At 46.3% G+C, this 13164-nt stretch overlaps 1 protein-coding gene across 2 annotated transcripts in view; it reads left to right on the top strand.

Moving 5' to 3' along the window:
- The first annotated feature begins 5080 nt into the window (after positions 1-5080).
- Positions 5081-13164, top strand: part of Fkbp14 (peptidyl-prolyl cis-trans isomerase Fkb14) — a 76804-nt gene continuing 68720 nt past the window's right edge. The window contains exon 1 of one of the 2 annotated variants that reach the window (XM_076808814.1): positions 5081-5385. In XM_076808814.1, coding sequence (XP_076664929.1) covers positions 5156-5385 — 230 coding nt within the window. In that variant the 5' untranslated portion in view covers positions 5081-5155. The remainder of the gene's footprint in view (positions 5386-13164) is intronic. The other variant, XM_076808816.1, reaches the window with a different exon arrangement.

A 13164-nucleotide genomic window follows, 5' to 3' on the forward strand; every position in this document is an offset into this window, starting at 1 on the left:
AGTTTATATAGAGTACTTCATCACTAATCTTCTATGGGACTCTATCCTACGGTATATCGATACCTCTTCAAATACCTACATCAATAACTGCTCGTTGCACGTGACGGAGGAAAATCGAACGGCGGATTCAAATAATTTCACCTGCTTTTGTCAGCGATATTTGGTAAAAATTACCCTGCAATGAGTATCCACGAACAATATCGAATTCCTGTTGTGGGCGAGGCAATTAATGTCCTGCGATTCTCAGGACTCGAGGAGCGCGGAAATTCTCCAGTCAGACGGTCGCGCATGTTACGGATTTAATGAACCGGTCCCATGTTTGTTTCTCGATCGTTCGTTCAATTCACACCGGCACCCGGTGCGTCTCTGTATTATCCGCGACTCGAGTTATGTAGATCCAGGGGCTTATCGCTCCAGGATTTCCATTCTGCCTCATTATTAATTTCCATGCGTTAAGCAGCCGGAGCTGGGATTAGTCGGGGGCGTCGTTACAGGAGCCGACGGGATTGCCGTGTTTCTATGGGACCCCATTGGATTCGCGGTATAATTATTCTTGCTGGGACACCTCCCCGACTAACAATAATTCGCCACCACTTTTTCACTTACTGCCAATGAACCATTGATCCGTTTCGTTCATACCACCCTCGAATTTTCGTGGCATAAGTACTTTTTTTTAATAAGAATCTGCCCATCGGTGTCCTCGTAACGAAACGATATTAAAATTGAGCACGAAAGTGGGTAATGATTTATAACACAGGCATGGATACATCAGTGGAACAGAAGTAACTGTACCTCCATCTCATTATACGATCACTGCCACGTTTAACTGTTATATGAAAGTCTCCTTCACTCCACTTTTGTCCTGGGGTTTTTCCATATTCATATTCCTGCCGACGATACCACGCGCGAGTGAGTTAAAAACCGAGGGAATGCCTGCCGAGAAAGCCTTGCTTTACTGTTTCCTCAAGCAGCCATTATTTTTAAGGATAATGAACACGACTGTGTACATGTACGCGAGCGGTGTAAAGTTCGAGCTAATTAGAAGCGTGCCGTGCTCGATATAATGAAGCTCTTAGGAGGTTAAAGCGTAACCAAGCGTATTATATTTCTTACGTCCGCGCGATAAGACTGAATATTTTTGCCAAGTACCTAGCCGCAACTCTCGCCCACGGGGACGAACTTATTACCGGAGGAAACGATATGTCCCGTGGAAATAACAGTTACGTTCAACTTTCTGGTACGCTAGTTCGCGTCACTTTCCCGTTGTTCCGCCCGTAACTTCGTTAACAACGCGAAGAGACAAAGTGCCGCGGATTGTGGAGCACCGATGTCGCTGCGAAGAAAGGGAACGAGATACATACATACCCGGGGGGGATCCTTCGAAACGTCCAAATTAACCGTGCGCGCACCAAAATCGAAAAAAAAAACTTTCCCCCCGAAAGAACGTCGATTTAACGCGATCGACCTCGATGCTCGTCCCCGACGGATCGCCGTACTTACGCTTACATCCGGGGGGCTTGAAACGACGCGTCGTGGCGCTCCTTGTTTCCGGGGACTTTTAAAGCCTGAAAAGGCCGGATCCCCCACGAATCGCATAATTTGTATGCATGAAGTCGGAATGTGGACGCGTCGCGATAGCACGCCACCGAAGTCGGCGCCCCGGCGAGATTTCTGCGAGCCCCGGACTAAAATTCAGTCAGAGCCTCTGCTGGCGTGTTCCGGGTAACGAATGTGGGCGCGGGCGGTTCAACGTTCCATGGTGGAACCCGAAGACGCGTGAAACACCGAAGCACGCGGCGGCCGCGTTTCTTCTCGTTAAAGCGCGCAAAGGAGGTCAGCCGTGTTTGTACATGGGAAAATTATGAGTTCGAGCGAGTTTGCTCCCGAGGCTTTGACGAGCATCGAGCAGGAGAAAGTAACAGAGTAACACGAAGTAATTTCACTCGCGAATTCCTCGTGTATGTGTTCAGTTGTTATAAGATTTGTCAAACGTCTGCAACCTGCAGGGGAAGGTTTTCGTGCCCCTTTTCGCCTCGAGCTCAAAAGACATTCATCACGAAGGGTATAAACTGAGAAGCAACGCAGCTCTGAGTCTCTGCGACGCAACTGGTAACTGGTAGATAATGAACTTAACAATCGATGAGAAAATGCAAGCAGTGTTGCGACACTCGCGATTACGAAACAACTCGCGAACCAGAGGGGAGCAATTTTAATCTCATCTTTTTCATTGACGTTACTCCACTTTTTTTTTTTAATTACTCGGTCGGGGATGGAGAAGTTTCATGTTTCCCGGTTCGCTGAATATTTTACGAGCGCTTTTCTCACGACGGCGGGCCACGTCGACCTATAAATTATGAGTCCGCGTTTCTCGAAGGGACGTTGCTTCGTTCCTCCCACTTTATGGACCGTGTAATTGTGTATATTTACGTCCCGCTGAATCCATTTAACCCGTGTTCCAATAACCCGCGGAGAAAACGAAACAAAACGGGAGTTTTCCATTTTCAGGCAGCGTTATTGTGTTCAATGAATGCCACAGGTGAATTAGTTCAGCGGCAAAAGGAAGGCGAGAAAGTTACGAGCATTGTAATTGCAAGGGCTGCCGTGTTTATTCGAATTCTCCAGCTGGAACTGTCTAAAGTTCAAAAGCTCCGACTAATGCCAACGATACAAAAAAAAAAACGAGACCTTTGAAAACAGACTGATTGGACGGCGAACAAAAGGCAGTCGATGGAATTTGTTGCGATGTATTTCGTCTCTCCTTATCGGAAACCTGGCCAATCATTGAAGCACCCCTCGCGATCACTCAGTTTATAGAAGTTTTCATTGCGGTGTCGATTCTACATATCTATCATCCTTTCCACGGTAAGACCCTCAAAGCTCGGCAGCGGAGCCAAAGCGATATTCGCAATCACCGGTGGCGTAAACTATTTTTTTTTTTCTTTTGCGGGAGCAAAATGCTCCGTTACGTTCGCGGATCGTGGAATACACGTGCAACTCGGGGAAACGACACGATGCAAGCGTTGCCTGTGACTCCGTGCAAGAGGAAGCGTATTGCGATGCTCCAATCCGCTTGGCTGCGGCTGTGACACGGGCGGCAAGCCCGAAGAAAGTAGGACGATGAGCAGCGTAAAAGAGAAAGGGAGGAAGCAGTCGCTGTGACACGGAACAGGGAGGTGAGGAACAGAGATAGGCGGGGAAGGGAGAGGCATCAGAACCGTATCTGTTGTGTACGCACACGGCGGAATAGTGTAGGAGGAGAGTAGAATGTACAAAAACAGGAAGAATGATGGAGAGAGAGAGAGAGAGAGAAAGCGAGTAATACGAGAGAGCGACGGTATCGCGTACCGTCAAAGTATGGGCCGAGAGAAACTTGGGAAAAAAAGAATTACGTTCGAAAGACAGGGGTTTTAAAGGAGTTTAGAACGGAGCTGGAAGACGTTTGCGAGACCGCAACTGAACGAGTGAGTCGGACGAGGGGGGTGGAAACGGGTAAAAGTAGTTGGAGACGAGTGGACGAGTAAAGGGGAATTAATTGCGCCGCTGATAGGAATGTTGAAGGGATTTTCAACAAGGACATAAGTTAATTAAGTTTCTCTCCCTTTGACACACCACGCGCGAGTTTAGGTGCATAAATCGGCACGCGGTGATTACTGATTTCTTTGTGGATGGTGAAGATACTTAGGGTAACTCGGGGTAATATGCCACAGTTAACTTTAAAACGAGATATCTCGCAAGTAGATACAGGGAAAAAGATAAAACCATATGAAAGGGTAACTAATTCTGTGTATTGACTAATAAGTAGAGATATGTAACTTTTAAGGTGAATGAGAAACGTAGAAATACAAAAGTCCTGGAAAGTGGCATGTTACCTAAGTGGGGGGTAAATATGCCACAAGGTCTGAGGTAATAAGCCACAAGCTATGAAATGCGAACTAATCACTCAAATTTTTGAGAAGCAACAATATTTTAAAATTTAAAAAATTCTGAAACTTTTTGAATATGTAGGGGATTTCCTCCTGGTTACAACGCAATTTTTTTTGCTGCCCAAACTCACTCGAAGGGGGTGAAATTAACCTCTGAAAATTCGGCTGTTTTCCGATTTTGTGTTGTCACTCGCGAACTGTAAGAGATAGAAAAAAGTTTCAAGACAAAAGTCACTTCTTTTAATTAGATCTATCATTTGATAAAACAATTATTTTACAGTTCACGAGTTATAACAACAAAATCGGAAAATAACCGGATTTTCGGGTGGCAATTACACCCCCTTAGAGTGAATTTGGGCAGCAAACAAAAATTGCGTTATAATCAGGCGGAAATTCATTACATATCCGCAAAGTTTCAGAATTTTTCGCATTTCCGGGTTCGGGATGTTCCCTTGTCAGTGACGATGATATTCGCGCGATCAGGAAACAGAAACGATATCACCAATGTCATCAGGTTGAATACCTACTCAACACATACACCCCATACAAAAGACTACTTAGCTCCGGGTCCAGAGTTCGAGTCACAAATTGGCCCGAATGGAGGCAACACGCGAGTTCCGTCGCGACGGAGCCGACCGAAGCGGGCGACCCGAGAAGGGAACTCGTCGTTCCTGGGAGGAAGGACACTGGCCAGGTTCGCGGAAGAAGGGAGTAGGAATGGGAGGGAAGAGTGGTGGCGAAGTCGCCTCTGCCAGCGAGCGCTTGGGAGAGAAGGGTTCGAGAACCGAGCGCGGAAGGAGCAAGGAAGGAACGAGTGGCTGCGTGGGTGACAGAGAGAAAAGGGTCGCGCGAGGAAGCCTGCTAGCTGGAGCGAGAGGGTGGCGGGAAGGAAGGAAAAAAGGAGAGGAACCCGAAGATCAGACCTAAACCTGACGGGAGAAAGGGAAAGAGCGGGTGAAGAGGTAGCGAGAGCGAGAGAGAGAGAGAGTGGAGCGAAGAAGGTGGAAAAGAGGCCGAGGCAGAGACCTACATATTCCGTGGGGCCAATGAGACGGCGCAATGTGGCGGCACGGCGCGCTCGTACTTCTCCGACGCGTTCGCCTCATCTCGGGACGAAGTACAAGCGCAGTGGGTGGCACGGTGTCGGGGAGGGAGAGCGAAGGTAGCTCGGCGGAGTAGAGCGCGACAACGACTCAGTTGCTCACGAGCATTCGCCAGCGAACGAACGAAACATGGCTCTCCGTTCCGTGAATAGCGCGGGTGTCGTGCTCGCGTCGTGCCGTACCGTGCTTCTGGTGTTCACCACGGTTCTCGTCCTCGCCCAGGCCGACCACAGCCAGCAGGGGCTCAAGGTCGAGAAGCTGTACGTGCCGGAGGTGTGCGACGCCAAGTCGAAGATCGGCGACCAGCTGACGATGCACTACACCGGCACGCTGCAGGACGGCACCAAGTTCGACTCAAGGTCAGTGACACTTCACCTAACAGTACGGTATTCATTGGATACGGAAAGTGTGTTTGCGCCTCACGCTACATGTCCGTACTCTGTTTTTTGCTGCCTCTTTTTTCGTTTGCGATAAACGAGCGCTGCTCGCAGCGATCCCAAGTGTACACGTGTCACGCGGTACTCGTCGCTACGCGTTTCTCGTCGCAGCAGGTACTTGCTCCGAGTGTCTGGGTGTCTTTTATCGGTTATGCTTTTTTCTTGGTACGTTCGAAAGGGCCAGCTCCTGGATGGAGCAGGGGTAACTGTCGAGTCAGTGATTTTTCGTAAGGCTCGAGGCTCGTGTTGGAGGAACTGGAGGCCCACATTCAGATTTCAGGGGATTGGTCTGGTGTACGTAGGACGCGATGATGTAAACGGCGATGACCTCGTTTCCACTGTAGATTACGCGCAATTGGTACGATTCGTCCGACCGTTTCGTGTCGGTTGAAAGAGACTCCTTCTGCAAATGTTTACAGTGGTGTCTTATAAATAGAATTTAGAGCCTTCGCTGATACACTTCTCCTAGTGATAAATATGAAACGAGATTGAATTGTCATGCTCATAGGTGGCAACAGATCGAAGCGTCGAATTTCTTCGTACGTTTAAAACTTTCGATTATGATCCATTAAGTGTTCCGTCATCTTCATAAATTTACGCCTTCAATTTTGCTCGATGAGGATACCGATTTGATAACCCACCTTCAACGACACACACTTAACAGCAGCCCTAAAAAAATGTCTCGATGAAATAGAATCGACTTGAACGTTCCACTCAACTCAGTCCCTTCTGAACGGCGGTATGGCGAATGTAACAACGTAGGCGAAACTAATTAACATGGCTGACGGAATCAAGCTCGGCTTTCTCGCTCTCTTATTACGAAGTGCCAACGACACGTAGCACGAGCATCTCGAGTAGCTTAAAGCAAAAACCTTCTCCAAGTCCCGAGCGTTCCACAACCAGGCAAGCTTTGAGCTTCCTGTTGTACGAAAAGTACCGCGAGACTATCGGCGACCTTTCCAGAAACTCGATTATCTCCCGGGGCTTGCCCGTATATTTGCATGTAGAAACCAGTAGCGTTGAACGAGACCTAATTCAGAGAACGTATTGAAACGATTCGAAACGTGGCTTGCCAATCCAGGCTCACCCGTATCGGCTCCAATAACTATGCAGACGTGTAAGTTCATCGTGGATCCACGCGATCATTGGGATGGGAAGGTTTAATGCTGGTGATACATTCGAACGCGAAACGTGCTCTCATGCGATTTGCGCGCGCGATCTGCCAACGTGGAGCGCTTTGCTGATGGAACGCGCGAACAGATGATTAGACGGACGATTTGGTCAATGCTTACGCGAAGAGTCTGCTTTCTATACCGCCGTATGTGTGTATCGAATTGTTCAAGCATAATTAAGCGACAAGTATCGTTTGCAACAGCAATAGCAACTTGGGGTACTCCTAGCTCGAGAGTTTCTGAAGCTTCTTTTTAATTTTAACGCAATGACCACCTCGAAAGCGAATTTTCTGCGAAGTGTAGAGTGGAGTACTCTATATTTTTAATGGTATACTGAATTCAGGCTCGATTTGAGAAGATGGCGATACGGTGAAACGTATAGTGCCTCTACGAGCTATAGTGACTTAGGTGTGAGGTCACTCAGCGGGGTCTTAACCGATATCCTGCTGGGTATGGGCCGCTAAACGTGGCCCCCTACTACCTCTTGCAGGTCTGTGTTTAGGGAGGATCAGGACAAAACCGGGGCCCTATAGATGAAGTGTTACATCTTCGATTTTAATAAAATAAAAAAGAAATTGATTATCATTATTCAAAGGCATCAATTAAGCTTTGCTACTGGCTATTAAAAATTGTCTCATTGTCAGCACATATTAAATACAAATCCACTTCAGTAAGGTATATGTACTGCATTAGAACAGTATCAATATAAATTATTTTACCCTTTAGGGCCCAGGTTTTGTCCTGGTCTTCCCTAAACACAGTCCTGCAAGAGGTAGTAGTGGGGGCACGTTTAGCGGCCCGTACCCAGCAGGGTATCGGTTAAGACCCCGCTGGTTACCTCACACCTAAGTCACTATAGCTCGTAGAGGCACTATAAGAAATAGCTTCGCGTCAAAATGCATGCACTCAGCGTCTAGAATGAAGTCCTTTGAGCGCTGGTAACGGGAAATCTCGACAACGAAGCGACTCGAGCGTTTCAGATTCTCGGCCACGTCAGGAATCGGCTTTGACAGCCGGTTTACTTACGTCCCCCGCCGTCCGTTGCACGAAGTCGTTCGTAGAATTAATTGCTTCTCGATCCAGAGGTGACAAACTCGCTCCCGAGCCCGTTGATCAATGGCGATCCAGCTACTCGTGACGTTCGCGCAGAGACCGCTACCTTGCCACGTCCGCGCGCTATCCACGATCATTCCCGCGTCAGCCAAACCGGCGATGGAATTTTTCCACCCAACACCCGCCCCGTCACCTTTTTATTTCTTCAATAGAAACGATAGCCGACCCTGATATTCGGCGCTAAATTCATTCGCAACTGAACAAGCTCCGTTATCGCGCACACCAAGGACTTTCGCTGCTGCCAGATTAAATAATCTGCGCTCTTTTCGCCGTGAAGCGAAGATCATCTCGTGCCTGTTTCCATCGGCGAAATATCGCGCTATTAATAACGATGGCTGGCTCGAGCAGTGCGTGCAAAAAGGGACGAAGTTGATCTTGGAATTGACCTTAAGATAATTTCAGTTCGGCTTCACGGGTCATTTGATATCCCCTTTTATCTATATTCCACGAAACTCGTGTGGGCAGTTAAATCGGGGGTCGTGCTTATTAAGTAAGGTTTTTTTGGGGGGCAGGGGTTGCGAATTACTTACGTTTGCTTAGAAGGAGGAGGTCAGGTAGCGTCTTACGTAATATTTTTTAACATAATTTCCAATAAACACAAATTATATCATTAACGTTCCAGCAGAGTAGTTTTAGTTTAAATTTTCCGAAACCGAGTGAAATGATTTATATAAACCTTTAAAAGAATTTTAATAACTGAACGAGTTCAATGTAAAATATATTACGTAAGAAAGATTTACAATATCAAATCTTACGAATTCTCCTACTGGTGGAGGGAGGAGGTAAGAAATCGCCAAAATTACCCTTACGTAATTTAAGGACGGCCCCTTGCAAGAGCAGAATGCATCGACAGAGTCGTCTGCGGCGCTCCGCTTTAGGCTTTCGCGTATTCTTCAATGGGATGAATGGTGGAGCGAGCGAGTGGCGCGAGGAGTGAGGTGCACACTCCTTACAACTCCAAGCCGAGGCGCACGTGTTTATTTTCCCACGTTTTTCGACGTCCTTGCCTGGAAGCTCGAACTTGTTTACTTTAACGCGTGGCTGAGCAGCCGGCCTACTTTTCTATTTCACTGACCACGCGTGCAGTGCGAGTGGAAGAGAATTAGGGAAGTGGGTCAAACTCGCCCAGGCGTGAAGGCAAACAGGTTTTCGAGCGCTGAGACAAGGACGTTAAAAAAAAAACCGTGGGAAATAAGGAACTCAGCCACACTTGGTGTCGCATAGAGTGTATAACTCGCCTCTAGTTCTGTTTCCGCGAGTGCCATTCAAGTGTACGCGAAACCCACTCTGGAGTTCTCGGTCTTTCTGCCTTAAATGACAGCACCGATTAACTGCCGCTTTTGTCGCTTTACTGTACTTCTAGCACCGAGCACAAAGAAGCTTCGCTGCGCCACAGCAATTGCAATAACTCGGCAAACTAATCGCCCTGAATGACTAAAATTAATCTGAACGTTCATTGATATATTCGCGACAGTACAGCGCGTATATCATAACGGTATTGTGTTAGCGCAAGTTGTGGCATAAAGAAAGGCAGAGTATTAGTTACGAATGACAAGAACTTATACGAGTTGACCGACAACATATCGGCGAGCTCTCTAGCATCGCGGATCAAGCTGCTCGCGAAAAGGGCACGTTATCGAGCGCTCTTTGCGATATCATATTCGATATTACCAGCGAGAGGCGCGTCCTTTGAGGTCGCAATATCCCGCGAAATTGTATCCCGTTTGAACAAACGTTCTCGCGCTGGCACCGCTCTCCCGTGCTCTCATAATCATTTCCGTAAATCATCGTTCGTTAAAACTTCCACGCAACGTTTCGCTTTATACAAACGCTGCTCTCTTTCTCTCTTTCAACCCGTTTGTGTTTCGAACGCATCCTCTCGTACGCTGCTTTGAACGTTGCCAGTAATTAAAAGGAAAAAAATTGTGCACCCCCAGCAGACGAATTTCCCTCCTGCGCGCGTTGCCGTGGGTGCTTTTCCCCGCGTCGCGTATCGCGTTTCAAAATTTCTGCACGCACCGTTGCTGATCAGCTGTCACCGTTCCAGCGCAGTCGCAGATAGGAAGGAACGCCTTTGCCGTTTGACTTTTTTTTCCAGCGGGGACGCGGCATTCCAGGGTCGCTCGTTGGTATCTTGGCGATCGATTCACCGTAGCTTTCGTCGAAGCTCGATCGTGATAGATGGGAGGACGTAATGATAGTCGACCGAGGTGACCGCGCCGCCGCGTCTAAATTGTTTCTCGCGGGCCGTTACCGATACCGTTAATCGCCCAGCTAGTCGACACACTGCGCTGGGAAAAGTAAATGCCACGGTTGGAGGCCACCGGGGACAGAAACCGCCGTGGTTCGGCTGCTATTACAAATGGAACCTGGTGAAATTTACAGGAATGTCGTGCTTTTCAGGAAAAGCCTTCTCGTTCGGGGGGTATAAGGGGCAGTTGTCCCCCTCTGCTATTGAGAAAAAGTCGTTTTTTTTTTTAATAACTGATCTTTATTAAGTTTATACTAAAACAGTGAATGTTTTTAAATTTCAAAATGTGTTAAAAAAGCAAGAAGGCTACTCCACTTGCACCGCGTGTTTTATGATCCGATTCGTCGATGTGATCTTAAGGGTTGTTTTTTTGAAAAATGCTACGGACGCCCTTGCCTCCTCAATTAGTTATTCTCTGGGTCAAATGAAGCTTACGAGTACCTACGTATTACCATTGACTTATGCGTTAAATTCGTTTGAATGCACACGAATGGCGTGTTAAATCCTCCTTCCGGCGCACAGTGGTTTGAAATCCCAGAAACGTGGCAAAAACCCAAAAAATTAAAATTAGTAAATTGGATATATTTTGTTATAAATCTATAGTAGACTATATGCCACGACTGTTTTACGTGTTATTCATTGTTTTATAACCTTGGTCATATTTCATTATTATTTGAATTTATTTAGTTGTACACTTTTTAAGCGAATTTTTAAAGTGTTATATTTATTGCAAATGATGGATTTGGTAAATGCTAGTCACCAAGCTAGTAGCTGTATAGGTAAGTAACAAAATACATCAAAAGTCATTTTTCTATTTCGTGGCTGCTTGTAACACTGAAGTGAAATTCAATTTCTGTACGTTGTTAGAGTTTTAGGTTAGTTCCCAGCACTTCCCATTGTAAAATTTTATGTGGTTATAATACGTAAACATCGGACTTTAATGATCCAAAAAGAAAATTTGCCACTTTTTCCCACTTTCAGAGATATTACACTTTTTCTTCGCGTAGGTTATGCTTAGGTTGTACAGAATGCGGCATTTAAATGGAAACTCCTATAAATATCTCCGTTATTAGTGGTCATATGAAAATGATCCAGAGAACAAAGTTGTACTGCTTAGAAGGGCAGATGTTCCCATATTTTGCCATGTTTCTGGGATTTCAAACCACTGTGCGGCGCAGAGCGTTTTTGGTTTCTACATACTGCCATGCCATTCACCTTTTGCTCGTCGATTAATTCATGCCTCCGTTGTACGATTTCGCAAACAATGTTGCTAACCACCGTAGGTACGAAAATTGCTTTTCTGTTTTGCAACCTTTTACATTGCACATGATCCCCGATTCAACAATAGGGGAGACCGGGGCTGTTTGTTCCAAGGGGTAGGTTGACTAATTGTTAATAATTTTACACCGACCTATGTTCTACTGCGGAACGATTTCCTGTAGAAAGAAGTCAATTCTACTATGCCATGCATTTATGTTCGACACCGCGATCGCACGTTTTTTAACAGCGTTTGTCGAAAAATTGATTATGTAAGTAAATATTTTTTCTTGAAGATTTTATTTTTTCACGCTCTATATAGTTACAATAGAATAAATGTTAAGGGACTATTTTACAGTTTGTTTATTAGACGATCTATTGCCATAGTATTTTTGTTTATACATAAATAATTGAAGGTTATATAGATTATTGAAGTCAAAATGATCGGTCGGGGCTGATTGACTAATAACGTTAATAACGTTTAAATTATTATTTTGTTATTCAGAAAGCGATTTTTATTTTTTGTTTAAATTTTATTATGTTATAAATACAATTTATATTTACGTAGAAACAATTTTCAGTTTATTACTAAAATATGAAAGAAAGAAACTAATATTTTATAATGAAACAACTCTTGTGACATTGTGTTATTTTATTACCACTGAGATAAGTTGCTAATAACATTTTCATGCTTTAACGAGAGGTACAAAAAATCGATTACTGCAACACAAGTGATTTAGAAAATACTACACGAAGGTAAGCCGCGCGAAACGAATGAAATTGCATCCTAGTGTAACGAAGCGTTTTTCAAACCTACCACACAAAAGTAGAAAAAATTCCCCCTACACGAATTTCTTTAATCCTCGCGAAACATCAGCTTCCACCAAGTACATTATTTTGGTGACACACGGGCACGACGAGCGGAGTCGTGTAAGCTACGTCTTGCCTCGTTAATTCCCTAATTACGCGGAGCGAAAAAATATTCTCTTCCGAAAGTAGCGTTCGCGGAATGTAATTTATTCGCTTATTAGCGTAATACTTAGTCGACGAATTCTCGGCGGGGTGCGCGAGGCTTTTAAATCCCAGCTAGGTACGCGCGTAACTTTTTGTAACAGAAGCAACTACGCGGTGCCGTATTAATTTCTAATCTCGTCACTTTCGGACGCAGAAGTAAACGAGCCAAGGTTGCTTTCTGCGATTAAGAGCGTCGCTTTGCTCCCGAGCTGTTAATCAGTGGTCGATTGCCACGTAGACCGTTTCTCCTTGCCACGTACTCGCACCTCGATTCCACCCATTCTTCCCCAATAAGCTTCGCCACCGTGTCTAGCACCTGTTTATTGTCCCGACGCTCGGTGGCCCTTTCACACTTTCACTGTTGCAGCGAATGGCTGGTGCCATCCGCGGGCGAGAACGTCGACTCCGTTCGGCGCATTCCACGCAGGCTCCTCGGCCGCCAGCCGAGTCTCCAGCCCAGCCCCAAGTTCTCCACTCGGAGCCTCTCGTTCCCAAAGCAAATCTTTGGTCGAGTCGCTTTTTGTCCCGCGTATATTATACGCGCTGTGTCGAGGCTTCAATGTACACTCCTCCACCCCCGGCGTCCGTTGCTGTTCTCCAGCACACCGGTGCATCCGTTCGTTTGCATCGCCTCCATTCTCCCCATTCGCGCGTATCTCTCCAGGCGCGACGCGTATCAGGCCTGTGCGCGGCGATGCGCATTTCTGAAGCCGTTCTGAATCCGCGCGGTGAACGCGTACGCGTGAATGTGAGTACCGGTGGAAATGAAGGGGTGCACGGATGCCTGAAAAAGTCAGGGGATCCGTGGTAGCCAGCTGAATCGCTCGAGTGCTGTTGAACCGACTAGGAGACGCTTAGCCCCGTTGCCCCGTTGGTATTCGCCTGCGCCACGTG

Source organism: Andrena cerasifolii, chromosome 3 (genome assembly GCF_050908995.1).
Source record: "Andrena cerasifolii isolate SP2316 chromosome 3, iyAndCera1_principal, whole genome shotgun sequence".
Taxonomy (NCBI): domain Eukaryota; kingdom Metazoa; phylum Arthropoda; class Insecta; order Hymenoptera; family Andrenidae; genus Andrena; species Andrena cerasifolii.